This window comes from Callospermophilus lateralis, chromosome 13 (assembly GCF_048772815.1).
Source record: "Callospermophilus lateralis isolate mCalLat2 chromosome 13, mCalLat2.hap1, whole genome shotgun sequence".
NCBI lineage: Eukaryota > Metazoa > Chordata > Mammalia > Rodentia > Sciuridae > Callospermophilus > Callospermophilus lateralis.
The window spans coordinates 60,185,208-60,207,281 of NC_135317.1; the positions used below are offsets into that span (position 1 = coordinate 60,185,208).

A 22,074-nucleotide genomic window follows, 5' to 3' on the forward strand; every position below is an offset into this window, starting at 1 on the left:
TAACTGTTAGTTCCTAGACAGCTTAATTATCAAAGTGAAATTATCAAAAGAGGGGACAAGATTAGTTCTTTTCAGGGAATGGTAAGGGGTCAGATGGAGGGGTTTATTGAGGAACTTCATGTTAATATTGTAAGATAGCACAGTGGCTTTGGAGAGAGCATTTGAAGTGCTCATTTGTAAGGAATTCTTGTGCCTTTAGTTAGTCATTTAAGTTTTTATTTAGTACTTTCATTTCTTTCCCTTTTTTATTACTAGATAATATATTTACATAGTTCTGAAATTATGCTCACCTACTATGAATAATTTATAAGTAAAAATTTGCTGAGCCAGCAGGGTTCAGAATTACATGCTTGATTCATGGCTTTTCAAAAATGGGATCTCAAAGAAATTAGAGCCATTATTGCTAATTTCAGTATGGAAAGGGCTTTTTCTTTCGTCTTTGTCATTCAAATCATACCAAGATTTTATTCTGATAGGTTGAAAAATGTGTGCCAAAAATAGGAGTAGATTCTTGGATCTTCATTTAGAAGCAGAATAATGTAGCTCATTTTCAGAGACATTGAAATTGTTTTGTCTCATGTTAGTGATTATTTAGTGAAATATAGCAGAGTAATATATGATTTATACCAGGTCGTGTGTCATGCAGATTTTCCCATTTTATACTGTAGCATTCCTATCAGATATCAGGAGCTTTTGATTTTTCATATTATAACAGATACTTATTAAGTGCCTGTTTTATATAAGGGCAGTTTCATATGCTATAGTAGATATGAAAATAAATGTAAATCAGAAATTCACAGTCCAGAAGTAGAGGAAGATAAACAGTCACCAGTAACTATAAAACAAAGGTTAGGCCCATGGATTAAGTTCTATGACAGCATGGAGGAGACTTTTTTTTTTTTTTGGTCTTGGGGATTGAAGGGAAAGAAAACTTTGTATATCAATATAAAATCCTTAGTTTTTGATATTTGAATATCACATAAGCAGTGCTATAAATTATGCTATCTATATATGTTCTTAGTTGTTTTTTTAAATTAGGTTAGTAAAATGGTTTTGTTTTAGATCTTTTGTTTTAGATTCATGGTTGTACCTTCTGTTTTTAGTTACAGTCATTTTCCAGTTCTCTTTTTAGTGTTAGGTATATGTTGATTGCTAGATGCTTTTTTTTTTTTAATTAATTTTTATTGTAGGTTGTTCTGCTAGATGCTTTTGATTGAGTTTTATTAAGTTCAGTTCAGAAGAGTAATACTGTTGAAAGAGGTAAGGATTAGTGTTCTGAATATTGACTGTCACTTGGTAGGTGTTTCTTCCTTAATATAAGGTTTAGTAGGTGACTATTATTAGCCTTTTTTATTGTCTTAAGGTTTGTGTTTTCAGTTTTCTCAAATTTTCATATGATTTGCTGCTAATAGAAGTATTTCAACTTAATGGTTTATAGCCCATTCCCCATTTAAATTAGTTAATTGATTTTTAAAAGTATAAACCTGTTTGGAAGGATAAACTTTGTATTGATATATTTGTATTACTTTAACATTTTGCTCAATTTCCTTTTCCATTGCGTTTTTTATTTTCTGAGATACGGTCTCACTGAGTTATCCAGGCTTTCAGATTTGTGATTTTTCTGCCTCAGCCTCCCAATTAAGTTGCTTTTTAAATTAATTTATTTATTTTTGCATTACTCCAGATTGAACCTAGGGCTTCATACATGCTCATACATGGTAGGCAGGTGCTGTACTGCTGAGTTACAATCCAACCGATAAATTGCCTTTTTTTTTTTTTTACATCAGGGATTGAACTCAGGATCCCTTAACCATTGAACCACATCCCCAATCCTTTTTATTTATATATATTTTTGATGGTCCAAGTTGCTTAGAGCCCTGTAAGTTGCTGAGGCTGGTCTTGAACTTGCAAACCTCCTGCCTCAGCCTTCCCAGCTTCTGGGAATAAAGGTGTACACCACTGCTCCCTGCCAAAAATTGCTTTTTTAAATGGCCATGATTTAGTACAATATTTGCTTTATTTAAAGCTTTTTATTTTGATATATTTTCAAACTTAAAGAAAAATTGAAAGAATAGTAAACTTAAAGAAAAGTTGAAAGAATAGCATATACAAAGAAAACCCATGTATTCCTTACCTATTGTCTGTTTTCAAAAGAACAAAAATTTGTGTGTGTGTGTGTGTGTGGGGGGGTAATATGGAATTGAATCAGGACCTCCAGTTTGCTAGGCACACACGTTAATGACCTACACTTTGTAGCCTTTTTTAAAATTTTTTGAGACGTAGTCTCGCTAAGTTGCTAGCCTCAAATGTGGATCCTCCTGCTTCAACCAGCAAAGTAGCTGGTCTGTGCCTCTAGTAGAACTGTTATAGTTAAAGCTTTGTCCCAGGGTTTCATAAACTGACTTCCAGACCATTCATGTATAATTGAATCAAGCCTTTATTGAAGCACACCGGTGGCGGCTGACCAGAACATAAAGGTGTTCCTCTAATCAGCCCCGAACAATTGCAAAGGCACTCCTTATAAGCCTGAAAACCGAAAAAGGGATGTTTCGGGGTTGGGGGGTCTAGCCAATGCAAGCAAGCCGGGTTACAGAAGCGGGACAGTGCAGTCAAGCAGAGGGAAGCTTAACCAATCACAGTTATCCCAGTCACCCCAGTTACAGAAACAGAGCCCCGTTACTCTAGTTACAGAAACAATACCCCATTAGGTAGTTCCGTGTTCTTAAAGGTGTCTATAGCAAAAGAAAAAGAACATCTTGCCCCAGTCATGACTCTTTTACTTGGCATGGTTGTTTTACAGGATGAAGTCATATAACAAAATGGAGTCACATTTGCTTCTACTACCACAGTACAAAGACTTTCTATTACATAACTGTAGTTCATTAATTAAAACTAGAAAAAATAATGGTTATATGATAATATTATCTAATTTGTATTCATATTTTGCCTATTGTCCCATTAATGTCCTTTATTGTTTTGTGGATTTTTTCCCTACACCAAAATACAATCCAAGATCATACTTGGTTGTTTTGTCTTTTTAGTCTCCTTTAATCTGTACTGGTGGCTCAGCTTTTCCTTGTTTTTCATGATTTTGACACTTGAAGATTACAACAGGGCTGGGGATGTGGCTCAAGTGGTAGCTCGCTCGCCTGGCATGCGTGCGGCCCGGGTTCGATCCTCAGCACCACATACAAACAAAGATGTTGTGTCCACCGATAACTAAAAAATAAATATTAAAAAAAAAAAGATTACAACATAGTTTTTATATATTAAATCCCTACATTTGGATTTTTCTGCATTTCCCTTTTCCCCAGCACATGCATATATATAATTTTTAAGAATTTACTCTGAAGTTATATAAATATTCTTTTCCTTATCAAGCTTTCATCTGTCATCTTTACTATATGATCTTGCTAGAAATGCTTAGCTTGAATTTAATAGTGAGAAAATACAAAATAGATCTAGATTACAGGAAATTTTATGAATTAACTGGTCTGAGCCTTTTAGAAATGTCAACGTCTGTTTGCAGAAGATCAAAAGAACTCCACCAAAAAACTGCTAGAGCTAATAAACAAATTTGGCAAGGTAGTAGGCAACATACTTCCTGTATACCAACAATGAATCTGCTAAAAAATAAATCAAGAAACCATTTAATTGATAATAGCCTCAAAACAAAAACAAAACAGACAGACAAACAAAAAAACCCTAGGAATGAATCTAACCAAGGAGGTGAAAGACCTCTATAGTGAAAACTATAAAATCCTGAAGAAATAAATTGAAGACCTCAGAAGATGGAAAGACCTCCCATGTTCATGGATAGACAGAATTAATATTATTAAAATGACCATACTGCCAAAAGCAACATACAGATTCAATGTAGTCCCCATCAAAATATCAATGACATTCTTCACAGAACTAGAAAACAATCCTGAAATTAATTTGGAAGAATACCCAGAATAGATAAAGCAATTCTAAGCCAAAATAACAATGCTAGAGGCATCATAATACCAGACTTCAAATTATATTTCAGGGCTATGGTAACATCATGAATGGGCATAACAGCATGAACAGGCATAAAAACAGACATATAGACCCAGAATAGAAGAATCAAATGTATGAAATATGATATGTCAAGAGCTTTGTAATGTTTTGAACAACCAATAATAAAAAAAAAAAAAATAGAAGACACAGAGATAAAAACCCTACACATCTAAAGTCATCTGATCTGTTGACAAAGGTGCTAAAAACACATTGGAGAAAAGACAACCCTCTTAACCCTTTTAACAAATGGTGCTGGGAAAACTGGTTATCCATATGTAGAAGAATGAAACGTGACCCCTATCTCTCATCCTGCACAAAAGTCAACTCAAAATGGATCAAAGAAAGTGTACGGTCAACACTGCAGCATATATGCACAGTCAACAACTTTCTCAATAGAATCCCTAAAGCTCAGGAAATAATGCCAAGAGTTAATAAATGGGATGACATCCAATTAAATAGCTTCGGCACAGCAAAGGAAACAATTAAGAATGTGAAGAGAAAGCCTACAGAAGGGAAGAAAATCTAGCTACTCTTCTGGCAGAGGATTAATGTCTAGAACATATGAAGAACTCAATTTTTTTTCACCAAAAAATTAAATAACCCAATTAATGAATGGCCAAATGAATTAAACAGACACTTTTCAAAAGAAAAAATGTAAATGTCCAACAAATATATGAGAAAATGTTGAACATCATTAGCAATTAGGGAATTGCAAATCAAAACTTTAGAGATTTCATCTCACACCTATCAGAATGGCAGTCATTAAGAATTCAAATAATAATAAATGTTGGAGAAAAAGGAACACTTTACACTATAGGTTGGATTGTAAATGAGTATAACCACTATTAGAAATTAGTTCAGAGGTTCCTCAAAAGACTGCGCGTGGAACCACCACATGACCTAGTTTTCCTACTCTTCAATATTTATCCTGAAGAATTAAAGTGGTCATACTACAGTGATACATGCTTACCCATGTTTATAGCACCACAATTCATGATAGCCAAACTATGTAACCAGCCTGGGTATTCATCAGTGGATGAATGGGTAAAGAAAATGTGGTGTGTATGTGTATGTATGTATATATATATATATATATATATATGTATATAAAATAGAGTTTTATTTAGCCATAAAGAAAAATGAAATTATGTCATTTGTAGGAAAATGAATGGAACTGGAGACCATTGTGTTAAGCATAATAAGTCAAACTCAGAAGATCAGAGGACATATGTTTTCTTTCGTATGTGGAAGCTAGAGAGAAAAAAGAAAAAGAAAGGTGATCTCATGAAGATAAAAGGGACATCAGTAGGGAAAAAAGATAGGGGGTGGAAGGTAGGGAAGAAGTGGGGGAAGTGCTGAGGAGTGATTCCAAATAACATTGTTATATTGTGTGCATGTATGGACATGTAACAATTTTATTATATGTACAAGTATAATGTACCAATAAAAAAGGTGAAAGAGAAAAAAAATAATAAAAACATCTGTCAAAGAAAAGATGATTATAATTTAAATGAGTCTAAAGAGAACAAAATGAATGTATGAACCTTGATTAGACCCTAATTAAAAGAAAATAAAAATCCAAGAACAGCTTGTTTTTGGTTTTGGTACCACGGATTGAACTCAGGGGCACTTAACCACTGAGCCACATCTCCAGTCCTACTTTTATTTAGAGACAGGGTCTTACTGAGTTTCTTAGTGCCTCATCTTTGCTGAGGCTGGCTTTGAACTTGTAATCCTCCTGCTTCAACCTCCTGAGCCTCTGGGATTACAGGCATGTACCACTGCGCCCAGCCATGTAAGAACATCTTGGGGGAGCAGTTTATAATATTTTATCAGTATTAAATTTCATTTTAAAATACTTTTTTAGTTGTAGATGGACACAGTATTTTTATTTATTTATTTTTTGTGGTGCTGAGATTTGAACTCAGTGCCTCACGCATGCAAGGCAAGCGATATACCACTGAGCTACAACCAGTCCCAATATTAAATTTCTTGTGTGTGCTAATTTTACTATGGTTATGTAGTTAAATGTCCTTTTTTACAAAGAGGCATGCTAATTTTTGAGGTGAAATGCCGGTAACTAATTTTCAAATGATTCTGCCAAAAAAATTCTGTCAGTGTAGAGAGAAATAAAGTAAATGTAGCAAAGTGAAGATTTACTTTAGGTAAAGGTTATATGGATATTCATTACATTCTTTCAAAATTTTGGGATGTTTGAAATCGCAAACTAAAAATATTCAAAGAAAATCAACTTGTAAGTATGGAATAATACTGAGAGAATGCAGTGCAAAAATATGAACTTAAAAATTCTTTAAAAATTGGTTCATGGCAATGTGAAGAGTGGCATGATTAAATATTTATGCAATATCATGTGACCATTTAGACTGAACTTAATGAAAAAAATATTGATGGAGACCACTGTACTAAACTTTATTTATTTATTTATTTTTTAGTATAGACTATGGTCGAAGAAAAAGAAATGCTTTTAGGATTCAGGTAGAAAAAGGTGAGTCTTTTCTTGTTAGAGCTAAATTAGTAGTTATTAGAACTGTTTGGGCTCATGGCATTTTTTTTTTCTTTCAGTATTCAGCATAATTAGTAGTGAGAAAGAAGTGAAGAATCTGGCAGAATTAGAAGATGAACATCTGGCAAAAAGAGCAAGGCAAGGTGAAGAGGATAATGAGTATGTATTATAAAATGGAGGATTTTTTTTTCCCCTTGAATTGTTATATTCATACTTGTAAAACTTTCATTGGCACTTCATTGGCAGTTTGGCCCTGCATAATACTTAACTTATCTCTCCATACCTTATTTTCTAGTTTTATTGGATGCTTACAGCTCCCCAAAGACTTCACGTATCTTTTTTGTGCTTTTTTAGGGTGATTTTCTGTGTGGTATTCATTTTCCTTTCATAAGTTCCTACTCAGCTTGAAGAGTCAGTTGAAGCTAGGTCCAATGGTACACAACTGTAATCCCAGCTATTCTGAAGGTTGAGAAGGAGGATCACAAGTTTGAGGCTAGCCATCGCAATTTGTCAAGTCTGTCTTATAATCTTTATAAGGGAGACTGGGGATGTAGCTTTGTGGTAGAGCACTTGCCTAATATATGTGAAATCCTGGCTTTGATCCCCAGTATTGTAAAAAAGTAGGGGGGAGGGGAGCGGTTGAAATGATTTTTTGTTTCTTTTTTTGCGGGGGCGGGGGGGCACAGGGATTCAACTCAGGGGCACTTGACCACTGAGCCACATTCCCAGCCCTATTTTGTATTTTTATTTAGAGACAGAGAGTTGCTTAGCGCCTTGCTTTTGCTGGCTTGGAACTCATGATTCTCCTGCTCAGCCTCCCAAGCTGCTGGGATTATAGGTGTGTGCCACCATACCCAGCAAGATGTTCTTAAAACATTCTTTTTTGGGAGGGTTCTAGAGATTGAACACAGGGGTACTTTATCACTGATCTACACCCATAGCCCTTTTTATTTATTTTTTAAATTCTGTGATAGGGTCTTATTAAGTTGCCCAGGCTATCCTTGTGATTTTTCTGTCTTGGCCTCCCAAGTTTCTGGGATTACAGTTATGTGCCACCATGCCTGGCGTTCTTAAACACTCTTTATAGCGTTTCCTTATCTCCTGGTTATAGATACTTATTATAATCATAAGTATATCGTATTGCATTCAAATTATTTGTGTACCTTTTAGCATTATCAACAGAGCTGTCTTTTGTTACTTTTGCTTTTCTCTGCCCAAATATTATGCCAGATATATTAAAAGTTGTCAGTTAATTTTATCGCTTAAGAAATAATGTCAAGGCCGTGTATGTGGGTATGCTTATGATTCCAGTGACTTAGAAGGCTGAAATAGGAGGATTGCCTAGTTCAAGGTCAGCCTGGGCAGTTTAGCCAAACCCTATCTCAAAATAAAGTAAGAAAAGGTCTGGGGATGTTGCCCAATTTTTTTGTTATTGTTGTTTATTTGTTTGTTTTATATTTTTTGGGGTACCTGGGATTGAACTTAGGGTCACTTGATCACTGAGCCACATCCCCAGCCTTATTTTGTATTTTATTTAGAGACAGGGTCTCACTGAGTTGCTTAGGACCTGGCTTTTACAATCCTCCTGCCTCAGCTTCCCGTGCTATTGGGATTATAGATGTGCACCATCATGCCCAGCTTGTTGCTGAGTTTTAGTGTGGTCCCTGAGTTCAAACCCCTTTACTGCAATCAATCAATAAATAAATAAAAAGGAAGAAATAATGTTGAGGGCTTTAAAGTAATTTATGTTATCACTGAGATAGAATAAGCTGTATATTTTAAAAATGTTTGTTTTGTTTTGACATATGTTTGTCTCACTAAACCATCACCATAAATAAGATGCCAAAATTTCCCATCAACTTCAAAAGTTTTCTGGCTCCTCATTTATAATTCACTTTTCTTTCCATTCCTGTTTCCAAGCAGCCACTGATTTGTTTCCTGTCTGTGCATGATATTAATTGGAAACTGTTCTGTTGTTCTCGGTTTTATGAAAAAGAACTATGAAAATTATTTTCTTGAATGTTAGAATTCATCTAGGCTTAGAGTTTTCCTTTTATGAAGAATTTTTATAAATTTTAATAGATATGGTTTCTCAAATCTTTTTCTTCTTTTTTTTATTAAATTTTTTTTTTCTTAGTTGTGGTTGGACACAATACCTTTATTTTACTTATTTATTTTTATGTGGTGCTAAGGATCAAACCCAGTGCCTCGCACGTGCTAGGTGAATGCCCTATTGCTGAGCCACAACTTCAGACCCCTTTTCCTCTTAAATGTCAATTTTGGTGACTTTTTTTTCATCACCATTAATAATTAGAGAAATGCAAATCAAAACCACTCCAATCACTCACTCCAGTCAGAATGGCAGCTATTATGCATACAAACAACAATAAGTGTTGGTGAGGATGTGCGGAAAAAGGTACACTCATACACTGATGATGGGACTGCAAATTGGTACAGCCAGTATGGAAAGCATTATGGAGTTTTCTTGGAAAATTGGGAATGGAACCACCATTTGACCCAACTATCCCCCTTCTCGGTCTATACCCAAAGGACTTAAAAACAACATACTACAGGGACACAGCCACATCAGTGTTTATAGCAGCACAGTTCACAATAGCTAAACTGTGGAACCAGCCTAAATGTCCTTCAATAGATGAATGGATTAAAATGTGGTGTGTGTGTGTGTGTGTGTGTGTATATATATATATGTGTGTGTGTGTGTGTGTATATACATATATAGATATATATACACACACACATAAATATATATATATACACAATGGAATATTACTCAGCAATTAAAGAGAATAAAATCATGGCATTTACAGGTAAATGGATGGAGTTAGAGAAGATAATGCTAAGTGAAGTTAGCTAATCCCCCAAAACCAAATGCTGAATGTTTTCTCTGATATAAGGAGGCTGATTCATAGTGGGATAGGGAGGGGGAGCATGGGAGACAACTCTAGATGGGGCAGAGAGGTTTGAGGGAAAGGGAGGTGGCGAGGGATTAGAAATGATGGTGGAATGTGATGGACATTATTATCCAAAGTACAGGTATGAAGACATGAATTGGTGTGAATATACTATGTATTCAACCAGAGATATGAAAAATTGTGCTTTATATATGTAATAAGAATTGTAATGCATTCTGCTGTCATATAAATTTTTAAAAATTTACATTAAAAAAATTTAAATTTTTTTTTTCTTAGTTGTGCTTGGACACAATACCTTTATTTTATTTATTTATTTTTATGTGGTACTAAGGATCAAACCCAGTGCCTTGCACATGCTTGCTGAGTGCTCTACTGCTGAGCCACAACCCCAGCCCCCTTTTCCTTCTTAAATGTCAATTTTGGTGATTTTTTTTTTTTTTTTTTTTGAGTGGTATTGGGGATTGAACCCAGAAATGTTCTACTACTGAGCTATATCCCCAGGCCTTTTTATTTTTTATTTCGAGACGGGGTCTCACTAAATTGCTGAGTCTAACCTAACACTTACAGTCCTCTCACCTCAACCTCCCAAGTAGCTGGGATAATGGCAGGCACTACCATACCCTGTGAGTTGTGTTTTTAAATAAATTTGTCCTTTCATCTGAAGTGTGGAATTTATTGGTATAATGCTTTGCAGTTTATTCTTATTCTCTTTGTTTTCTTGGTGCTGGAAATACCACCTACAACCTTGTGCATGCTAGGCAAACACTTTACCACTCAGCCTTATTTTTTTGGTACCAGGGATTGAACCCAGATGCACTCAACCACTGAGCCACATTCCCAGCCCTTTTTTGTGTTTATTTAAGGACAGAATTTCATTGAGTTGATTAGGGCCTTGCCAAGTTGCTGAGGCTGGCTCTGAACTCCTTTTCTTTGGGTACTAGGGATTGAATCCAGGGCGCTTTACCACTGGACTATATCCCCAGTCCTTTTTGTTTTTATTAGGGTCTCACTAAGTTGCTGAGGGTCTTCCTGAGTTGCTGAGCTTGGCTTTAAACTTGAGATCCTCACATTTCGGCCTTCATAGTCACTGGAATTACAGATGTGGCCACGATGCCCAGTAGGAATAGTCTTTTTGTTAATTTAAATATCATCTAAAGAAACCATGCTGAGGAGGCTGGGGTTGTGGCTCAGCAATAGAGCATTTGCCTCCTACATGCAGGGCCTGGCTTCCATCCTCAGCACCACATAAAAATAAACAAAATAGAGGTATTGTGTCCAACTACAACTAAAAAAAAAAATTAAAAGAAAGAAAGAAAGAAACCATTCTGGGGTTGTAGCTCAATGGTAGAGTGCTTGCCTAGCATATGTGAGGCACTGGGTTCAATCCTCAGCACCACATAAAAATAAATGAATAAAATAAAGGTATTGTGTCCATCTACAACTAAAAATATTTTAAAAAAGAGAAACCATTAAATAGAAGCAGAAACTATTAGATATCAATTTTCAGTTATAATGAACTGAGACTATATTCTCAGTTTGTAGTTATTAGGAGCTAAACTAGTTTGATATATTGTATGAAAAATTTCTTCACAACTTCCCTTCTGAACAAACACAAAGTTGCAATTGGTTACATGGGTTGAATTGTGAATTTCTTATTCAAAGTGCTTAATTAGCTTGCTGAGTTTGATATTCTTAAAAGAGGCCCTTGGGTCTGATGGGAATTTGTATTTCACTTTTATTTGTTGCTGGAATAAAGATAACTGCAATTTATTTAGCCTTTACTATGTACTAAGAACTTTGAGATGGATGTTATTTATTATTTTATAGATTTTTGTATCCCAGTTTCTCTGATTTTAAAACTTGAATCTTTTTTTTTTTATTTTTTTTTTTTTAGTTGTAGATGGACACAATACCTTTATTTTGTTTATTTAGGTGTTTTTTTTTCTTTAATATTTATTTTTCAGTTTTCGGCAGACACAACAACTTTATTTTATTTTTATGTAGTGCTGAGGATCAAACCCAGCGCCCCGTGCATGCCAGGCGAACGCGTTACCGCTTGAGCCACATCCCAGCCCCCCCCCCCCCCCCCCCCCCCGCTTTTTTTTTAATGTGATGCTGAGGATTGAACCCAGTGTCTCATGTATGCTAGGCAAGTGCTCTACCACTGAGCCGCAACCCAGCCCAAAAACTTGAACTCTTTATCGCCATAATATGTTATCATAGTATATTTAACTTGCTTTGGGTAGTAATTTTTTTAGGAGAAAAGCATTTAAAACATTTTCCCTCTTTTTACTGAGGTATACTGAAAGCTATTCTGAGGATGATTCAATTGTGGAAGATTACCCAGATCCACAGGTAAGCCAGACATTTAATAGGCTCACTGTGATTCTTTTTCCTTAAAATTATGAGACTTTTTAAGGAAAAAAAAAATGATTAAAAAAGTGGAAAAAGAGATTTTGGACATCTTTATCAATAAATAATAAAATACGTATTACATATTCTGTTGATGATGGATTAACCCATCCAACCAATGTTTGTGTTTATAGTTAGTTATAAAGAGAAAAGAAGGAGTAGCCAGAAATAAAGGCAAACAAATAGAAAGAGAATTAATCATAAAATTGGAGCAAAGAATATATTTTCTGTCTAGGATTTACCAATGAATGGGCTTGACTCAGGAGATATGAAGGTAATACATCAAATTGCTCATAATTTGCCTTCTGTTTTTTCCCTTGATAAATCAGTTTTTGGATATATTAACCACGTAATGATGACACACAATTATATTTGATCCTTCTTTGAATTGGTGGAATAGTAGTGACTCCCAGTGACTACCTGTTCATTTCCATACTTGGTTCTGTTATATTTTTAAAAGTAACCATGCTTATTTTATTTAATCATCAATTATGAACTGGCCCTCCATTAACTTGGAGTGGTGGTGGGTGTGCATATTTTTGAATGTTAAATGCTTGTTTGTGAATCATCTTATTGTGAACACCCATATATTCTGACTATAAATGTCAGAAGTTGGTGAAAGCAAAAGGTAGAGACCTTATTAGTATGGTTAATGGAACTTTTCATGAATACCTGAGTAATTAATGGTAAAATCATGTTTCTGCCAGTCAGCAAATCACATGAACAGTTCGCTGCTCTCTTTATATCGGAAAGGAAATCCTGATTCTGTCTCAAATACTCCGGAGGTGGAGCAAAGAGAAACTACTGCTTCAGCACCACGACTAACTAAAACAAGTTCCATTCCTTTGAAGACTCCTGCAAGAGAATCTGAGGGAGGATGGTTTATTGATACAACCCCATATGGAAAAAGAGACAGTTTTTTCTTGGACCTATCAGATAATAAAAGTAACCATAAGAAGCCAGTATCTGATATCCAGGTATTTTCATAGTGAACTTTTTAGCCCTATGTAGTTGGAATATGTTTCAGTCTTTTCATTGAATTATTAAGGAGACACTTGTGTTTTATGGGTCTTAGGAACTTTGTAATGCACGGAGTATACTTTGCACTACTGCTGTCATTGCCCTCTTAGCCTGAGCCTCTTTCTTGCCTTAAGTATTGAAATAAATGCTTTGGTTATATATTGCACAGGCAACTGAAATCCATCCATTCTTGTTCCCCTTGGTTTATTCTTCATGCAGAGATACCTTCTTTGAGTTAAGTCAGGTCATTGCCACTCTTCTTTTACAACCCTTCAGTTGCTTCTTTCAGTCTCAAACCCAAAAATAAAGCTCTGTATTATTGGGGTGTCTTGCTGTCTCTTAATCTCATCTTCTACCATTGTCTTCCCTCACTTCCCTGCTTTACTTTGGCAATAGTGGCCTCTTGTTGTTTCTAGAGCACACTAAGTCATCTCCTGTTTGGGGCATTAGCATTTGCACTTTCTATCAAAAACTTTCAGATTTTTATGGTTCACTTCATCACTTCTTCACATCTCTTTTCTCATGTAATCTTTTTTTTTTTTTTTTTAAGAGAGAATTTTAATATTTATTTTTTAGTTTTTTGGCGGACACAACATTTGTTTGTATATGGTGCTGAGGATCGAACCCGGGCTGCACGCATGCCAGGCGAGTGCGCTACTGCTGGAGCCACATCCCCAGCTCCTCTCATGTAATTTTTGTGGTGGTGGGTGTGCATATTTTTTCACACAGGAGATAGCTCATTGTTAGGTACTCTGTTTCCTACTCCATTTATTTATTTATTTATTTATTTATTTACTTACTTACTTACTAACTATTTAAAGTCAAAGTCATTTTAGCTTGTGTGATTTTTTTTTTTTTAAAACTCACCCTTTTGTTTTCCTTCACTAGAATATAAGTTCCTGGAGAGCAAGGACTTTGTTTTGTTTAGTACTGTGTCCCTCTCTAAATTATGTCTATCATATGATAACCAGTCAGTTTATTGAATTAATAGTGCCAAATGAACTTCCCGTTTACTAGTGAGAGTTTAAAAATAAGTGCTTTGGTTATGTGTTGCACAGGTGATAAATTTAGGAAGAAGGAATGATTGCTGCTGAAACAGCAATGTGATTTATGTTCAGTTCAGTTCAGGATAACACCTTAAATCCTAATAAATAGATGTATGTGAAAATATGTAGACTAGGCAGGTGCCTTTATTTTGTTTTTGTTTTTTTTTTGTTTGTTTGTTCATTTTTATTTCTGTCTTAATCCATAGGCACTCTACCACTGAACTACATGTCTAGCCCTTTTTATTTTTTATTTTGAGGTAGGGTCATGCTAAGTTGCCAGGCTGGTCTTGAACTTGAGATCCTGCTGCCTTAACCTTTTTCAGTGGCTGGGATTCGAAGCATGTGCCACTGCATCTGGTAGGCAGATATCTTTTTAAAAAGTTTTGAAATGAAACTTAAAAAAAGCATAATTATCACAAAATGAACACATTGGGTACCTTTCTTCCTTTCTTTCTTTCTTTATTTATTTTTTATGTGATGCTGAGGATTGAACCCAGTGTCTCACTCATGTGATGCAGGTACTCTACCACTGAGCTACAACCCCAGCTCTTTCTTCCTTTCTTAATGATTATTTTAATGCATAGTAGAATGAGAGAGGGTTTAAAGTAACTATCCCATGATATAGTGACTAGTAGCCACATGTGGCTATTGAGCCCTTGAGGTATGACTAGTGCAAATGAGGAAGTGAATTTTAAATTTAAATGTAAATTTAAAGTTAAAATTATAGTTAATTTGGTTTTTGGGAAGTCTCTAAATATTTTTGAAACAATGTAGGTATTTCAATCTATTTTAGGGGTAAATTTTACAAAGTACAAATCAAGTGTTTCCTATGAAAATTTAGTGTCAAAAGTTGAGATGTGCCATAAAAGTACACATTATATTTTGTTGCTTACTATAAAACAGAATGTAAAACATCTCATTAATAATTTTTTATGTTAAGTCTGTGTTGAAATGAGATTGTTTGGTATATACTGAGTTAAATAAAATAGATTATTGTCTGGGGGTATAGCTCAGTGATAGAGCCAGTGCTTTGTATGTACTTTGTATGTATCCTTAGCACCAAAAAATAAAAAAAGATTATTAAGTGAATTTGACATAGTTCTATTTTCCTTTATATAATTTTGAGACAGGGTCTCACTAAGTTGCCGGGGATGGCTTCAAACTTGCAATCAGTTTCTTGCCTCAGCCTCAGCCTCGTGAGTCACTAGGATTACAGGCATGCACTGCCCCACCTAGCTCCATTTTTAATGTGGCTACTAAATTATATAAAATTATGTATGTGGCTTGCTTTATATTTCTCTTGGTCAGTGTTGCATTAATTGGTTTCCAAACACACAGCCACTGATTTGGGGAAAACATTTTACTTTGACTTATTAATGTGCCTTTTCCAAATGTCTTCACTTTGTTCATTGATGGATGAATCAATGTTACATCATGAAGGCAGGAATGGACTTTTTTGGGAAGGTAAGAATGGCAGACATGGCTTACAACTATAAGGAGACTCAGTGAGAATAAAAGATGATTTTAGTGTCAAAACAAGGAGCTCACGATTCAGGAACAAGTCATGGCCAAATTAATCACTCAAATACAAAACTGATTATGGTAGCCAGTAATATAGTTACAAAAACCATATTCTGGGAGTGTAAGGAAGAGATTAAATGTAATTAAAAGAACATGGAAAGAAGGTTTTCCAATGTTAGGATTTAAACCTGTCTGTAAGGTTACGGGAAAGAAGGCCATCACCAGCAGATAGCATCCTTAAGCAGTAAGATTGGGAATCATTAACAGAAAAGTACTGCATCATGAAGGCAGGAATGGACTTTTTTGTGGTCCTGGGAATCAAATACAGAGCCCTGCTCATGCTAGGCAAGTTTGTACCACCAAGCTACCACTAGCCTTAAATCCCTTCTCAATATGCATTGTGATTGAAAGTATGGCATATTTAAATTTATTTTCTCTCTAGGATTCAAAAGAGTCTTCTTTTCTGGAGAGTGATAATAAAAGGAAGGGTAGGCTAAAAGGCAAAGGAAACAAAAGAAAGAAGGAAGATTTTCAGGAAGTGGATGGAGAAATAGAAGCTGTCCTGCAAAAGAAAGGTGAAATGCATATCCTGTGGGTAGCAGAAGTTATGTTTGCTTTGAGAGAGTCATCACTCTTCTCCCCAAGCTGTTTTGCTTAGGAGACCTTCTGTGTGCAGAAACACTTATGGGAAAATATTTGTCTAATTGACCTTTAATTATTAGTTTATATACGATCATTAATCTTTTCATCTCCTCTCTTTTTGTTTACCAGCCAAAGCCAGGGCGCTGGAACTGCAGATATCCAGTGTGAAGTTTGAAGATGTTGGAGGCAATGATACTACATTAAAAGTTAGGTCAAATTCAGAATTTTACCTCAAGTGGGTATATTACTAATCACTTATACAAACAAAGCCTACCTCTTTGTTTCTGATATGAACTGGGAATAGAAAAGGAGATTGGGAAGGTAAGAATGGCAGACATGGCTTACACTTTTTAGGGTATTGAGATAGAAAAGAAGCACACTATCCTTTATCTTTTCACCTTTTAAAATTAGATTGTACATAAGAGTCATGCTTTATAAATAATATTCTTTAATAGTACTAATAATTAGGTTTACTGTTTTAGTGTCTTCTCTTTTTCCAGTTACTAATGCTAATTTCTTTTTGTTATATCTTAGAGGTAGGTATTTTTAAAGCTTAGGAAATAGTGGCCCAAGAGGCCATTGCTGAAGTCATGCAGTATGTATCAGAGCCAGGATTCAAATGTAAAGACCTAAAACTTGTACTCTACTGTATTTTGCTGGTCTGAAGACTATGTACTTTGATTCTTTCTGTCTTGGGCAGAAGAAGACATCTTTTGTTCTTTTTCCCTGCTAGGAGGTCTGCAAGATGCTCATTCACATGCGTCATCCAGAAGTGTACCAGCACTTGGGTGTTGTGCCCCCACGTGGAGTTCTTCTTCATGGACCACCAGGCTGTGGGAAGACATTGCTTGCACATGCAATTGCTGGGGTAAGGTTTCTGACACTCGTTTGTTTTTGCTGTTTTTGTTATTATTTGTTTTTTCCTCTTTGATCAATTTCAGCCAGGCCTGGTATCTCTTTGAAAGAGAATATGATCAATGAAAAATGATACCCTCCATTTTTTTTTTGGTGGTACTGGGTATTGAACCCAAATAATAACACAAATAAAGGTATTGTGTCCATCTACAACTAAAACTAAAATGTAAGACAGGTGAATACATTTATTGTATATGTGATAAAAGTTGGGTCGGAAGCAAATAAAGCCCTTTTTTAAATATGTAATTTAGGCTTTAGTTATTTCTCCTTCACTTTAACTTGATAGTTCTTAAGAACAGTAAAATAGCCAGGTATGGTGATACATGCCTGTAATCCCAGTGGCTCAGGAGGCTGAGGCAGGAGGATCCAGAGTTCAAAGCCAGCCTCAGCAATGATGAGGCACTAAGCACCTCAGTGAGACCCTGTTTCTAAATAGAATGTACAAAAATAGGGCTCAGTCTGGATGTGTGGCTTAGCCATAGTGTACTTGCCTGACATGTGTGAGGCACTGGGTTTGATTCTTAGCACCACATATAAATAAATCAAATAAAGGTCTATCAACAACTAAAAAAAATAATATTAAAAAAAAATAGGGCTGAGGATGTGGTTCCGTGTTTGTGTGCCTCTGAGTTCAATCTCCAATAAAAAAAAAAAAAAAAAAGAACAGCTAAGCATAGTATTGATTTTTTTAAATAGAGGTACATTTAACTCAAAATTTCCATTGAGTCATGTTTTTATATAATTTGTAGTATTAAAATATTCTTTTTGATGGTCATGAAAGACTCTTGCTTTGCAAAATAAAAGTTAGCAATCTTATTTTAGCCCTGTCAGACATTTCAGAAACTATATTGGGTAGTAAAATGCAAAATATCCAGGTAACTTCAGTTAATAAAATAGCATACTAATCATTAACAAATTTATACTTTGTGAAACAAAATCATTTTTAAAGGGGAACTTGATTGTTTGCCTCATTTTTGTTGAATATTTCTTTTGTATAATTCCTGCATGGCAGACTTTGTTATAGAGTGATAAGTATCACAAATCTAGTTTTAATATGAGAGAGACATTAAAGTTATTTGGATGAATAAATGTTGTACATAGTAACAATTCTATAAAGTGGTAGAAAGAAGTGCAGAATGTTGTGTAGACCATTGAAGTTATAACTGGAGTCAAAGAATATATTGTTGAAGAAGTGAAATTTTCATAGCCAGAAGAAAGAGTACAAGTTAGCCAGATTTGTTGTCAATCATATTGATGGAACAACAATAGTTTCTCTTCTGTTTCTTAAAAAGTCTGCCTCTTCTGATTAGTAGTAAGTGGTTCTCTGGGTTAGCAAGTAGAGGAATGCTAGCTGAATATATGGAAAGCAACTGTGTTACAGCTCTTGTTATTTCCTGTCCAGTAGGTAAATGATAGATACAATTGTTTTGATTCAGCCCTAAGGTGGGGGGCTTCAGATTCAAGAGAGAAAAGAGTTTTATACTGACATCTGAAAAGTGAAAACAAGTAGAAAATATCTGCTTAATGTGCTTGCATAAATCAATTGATTTTTCAATAGTGCTTTTTATAAGGCTTACACACAAAGATGAAGTTCCTCAGGAAAATGGTCATTTTGAAAAGTAGACAATATGAGGAAAAAGTTGGGAGGTTACAATGTGAATATTTGGTTATTCTGTTTTTTTGGTATCAGGGATTGAACTCAGGGGCACTTGACCACTGAACCACATCTCCAGCCCTTTGCCTTTGGTTATTCTTTTATGTGTTTGTGCACAGGAACTTGACCTGCCAATTTTGAAAGTAGCTGCTCCAGAGATTGTGTCGGGAGTTTCTGGGGAGTCCGAGCAGAAGCTCAGAGATTTATTTGAGCAAGCTGTGGTGAGTCAGCTAATGACTAACATCATTGTCAGATCTTATAAACTTATATTTACAGATTTTGCTTTTCTGATGCTGGTACTTGTTACTCATTCACTGGCTCTTACTTTATAAGCTTAGAAATTTGTTATGCATGTTGGCTAAATATTTGAAATGGATTTAATGATGCACAGACTATTGGATAAAAAATCTGTTTCATCGAAATTAAATAAAGATAATTGATGGGAAGTTTTGGGCTTTCATACCCAGTAGTCATATATTGAAAATATATTATCCTTATGATATTTTCATTAACATACTTTTCCCAATTTTGATTATACCAAACAATTACTAAGAAATATGAAAATTGTTATATTTAGGATTACTATATTATAAAAACAGCCATAAACATGGCAGGATAAACTCCTCTCTATTTGTATATGAAAGCTGTGAAAAGAAAATTCTTTTACCAGAGAGAGAAATTTCAGATTTGATTTTTCTGAAGTGTAATTTGTGTTATTAAAATTTGGATGATGTATTTACATCCTATTAAAGCTTTATTTTGAGATGGGATAGTAGTTATATGTCTGTACTTTCAGTGAGGAAGATGACTTCAAGTCCTGTGCTATTAGCTATTATATGTGGTATTGAACTAGAGATTTAACCACTCTACCATCTATTTATTTACTAGTAAAATAGGGTAATAATAATACCTTAATTTCATGGAGTTGTTGAGAGTATTAAATGAGAGAATTCTTCTTTGCCACTCCCTCTTTTTTTTTTTTTTTTTTGGTACTAAAGATTGAGCCCAGGAATGTTTTACTACATCCCCAGCCCTTTTTATTTTGAGACAGGGTCTTTCTGAGTTGCTCATAACTTTGCTAAATTGCTGAGGCTGGCTTTGAACTTGTGCTCCTCCTGCTCCAGCCTTCTGAGTCACAGGGATTATAGATATAAGCCACCACTGTCCACTTGAAAATTCTTTTAAAACCTTTAATGTAATGCCTTGTGCACATACACAAGAGCCCTGTAAATATTAGACATGCTATTATGTACACTGGAGCAAACATAAGTCACTGTAGCTAAAACTAAAAAGTGATGTAAGGTTTAATTTTATTCTTTATTTATATTCAAAGTATATGATGGCTGATGAACATGACCAATACAACTACTAGATGCTGATGTGAAATTAGAAGAAAAATTGTATTTCAATAGTCATTGAGAAAAGTATTTTAAAATGGCAAGAATGCAGAGGCTGTTTGCTTGGTTTGTTAACTGACAATGAAAAAGGTGTGGGCAGCACAAGGAAGATGTAAAGAAAGGATAGAAAGGCAGTGTGCACAGCTAATTCTTTCAGATGTCACCTGCTTTCCAAAACCTGCTTGATTCAGTTTTTGATTTGGCACTAGAGCCAGAGGACATTAGTAAATTGCATGTAGATTGTTATGTTAAAATTCTTTGTAAACCAGTATTGAACCAGTATGATGTTTGACAATATGTATTCAGAGAATATATGGTGTAACACTATACATACCACCTTTCCCTGGTTTCCTCTTTCATAGTGAAAGTGAGTACAATAAAGTATGTGGTTTAGAGAACAGATTCAAATCACATCAGGTGGTTCTTTGCAGAAAACTATATGCTGCTTTAAAGGCTAATTCTGATGACCTTCTCATATTCTTCCTTTTCTCCCAATTTTCTATGTCACTGGCAAATACGTATGTGTTTTTTTTCTGAGAATTTTGCTCTCTGTAACTTTACTCTTTTGTAACTGGGTAACGTTTCCAGTTGTCTTAGATGATGTTTTGCAGACATTGTCATGACAAGGATTGGGGAAGAGAGCCAGCTAGGAATGATTCTAGCATGTGGTTTTGAGATGTCTTAGCCAGACTAACAGTCTGATTGAGCATAGTCTATGTTACCCCTCAGGATTAAATAATTGAGAATGATTTAGATTGAACATCTAGATATTTTTCTTTAAATTTTTCATTTTAACTAATGTTTATGTCTCCTTTTTTGTGTTAAGATATACATAACAAAATTTACCATTTTAGCCGTTTTTAAGTGTACAATTCAGTAGCATGAAGTACATTTACATTTTTTTGTAAATCGTCACTAGTATCTACCTCTAGAACTTTTTCTTCTTTCCAAACTGAAACGCTGTACCTGATAAACAATAATTCCCCATTCCCCTGTTACCTGCAATTCTACAAACATTCTAACTTAGGCCTTAATGAATTTGACATTCGGTAACTAGCTTATTTCCTAACTTATTCAGTCTGAACCCTATCTGGGTGTTTTGTATGTTTGTTTGGTTTTAGATTTTGGTGGTACTGGAGATTCAACCTGGGGGCACTTTACCACTGAGCTGCATCCCCAGCCTTTTTTTTTTTACTCCTTAATTTTGAGACAGGGTCTCACTAAGTTACCTAAGTTGGCCTTGAATTTGATTCTTCTACTACTTTAGCCTCCCAAATAGCTGGGATTTCAGGCATGTGCCACCTGGCTCTGCTGCTTCTGAACTTCCTCTTACAGCAGATTTGAAAGAAAGGCTTGGACATTTTTATATTGGTAGAAACATAAAACACTTAATAAAGTCGGGTTTTCTAATTTAAACCTTTTAGACTTACTGTTTATGTTTCATAGTATAGCACACATGTCTGATTTATAAAAGAATTTCAGTAAATTTAGCACAAAACATGAATTAATGAAGACTATAAATGTGCTACCAGATCTGTAGTCATTTATTGTTCTCTTTTAAACATTGTGGTTCTCTTCAGATAGATAAGTTAGAAATAACACTGTGAACTGCCTTCTTGAGGGGTGGTTATTCATTTGGTGAATGGTCCTTGAACTCTTAAGATTTTAAAAATTGTATTTAGATGCATGCCTATAATCCTGCCTATTTGGGGGCTAAAGTAGAAGGATCACAAGTTCTAGGCTAGCCTAGTCTAGTGAAACCCTATCTCCAAATTAAAAAACCAACAAAAAAGAACTAGAATGTAACTCAGTGGTAGAGCACCCCTGAGTTTAATCCCTAGTACTACAAAACAAATAAGCCTTGGGAATGTAGCTTAGTGGTAGAATGCCTCTGAATTCAATCCCCAGTACTTCAAAAAAGAAAGAAAAGATGTATATATTTAACTATGCATCAATATAGGAAATGTAT

General features: G+C 35.0%; 1 protein-coding gene across 2 annotated transcripts in view; it reads left to right on the forward strand.

Moving 5' to 3' along the window:
• Nvl (nuclear VCP like) overlaps window positions 1–22,074 on the forward strand; it is a 107,829-nt gene that overhangs the window by 11,386 nt on the left and 74,369 nt on the right. Inside the window, exons 3-11 of one of the 2 annotated variants that reach the window (XM_076872956.1) lie at window positions 6,495–6,547; window positions 6,625–6,724; window positions 11,796–11,853; window positions 12,146–12,184; window positions 12,618–12,887; window positions 15,940–16,072; window positions 16,269–16,345; window positions 16,873–17,007; window positions 18,828–18,929. In XM_076872956.1, the coding sequence (XP_076729071.1) occupies window positions 6,495–6,547; window positions 6,625–6,724; window positions 11,796–11,853; window positions 12,146–12,184; window positions 12,618–12,887; window positions 15,940–16,072; window positions 16,269–16,345; window positions 16,873–17,007; window positions 18,828–18,929 (967 nt within the window). The remainder of the gene's footprint in view (window positions 1–6,494; window positions 6,548–6,624; window positions 6,725–11,795; window positions 11,854–12,145; window positions 12,185–12,617; window positions 12,888–15,939; window positions 16,073–16,268; window positions 16,346–16,872; window positions 17,008–18,827; window positions 18,930–22,074) is intronic. The other variant, XM_076872957.1, reaches the window with a different exon arrangement.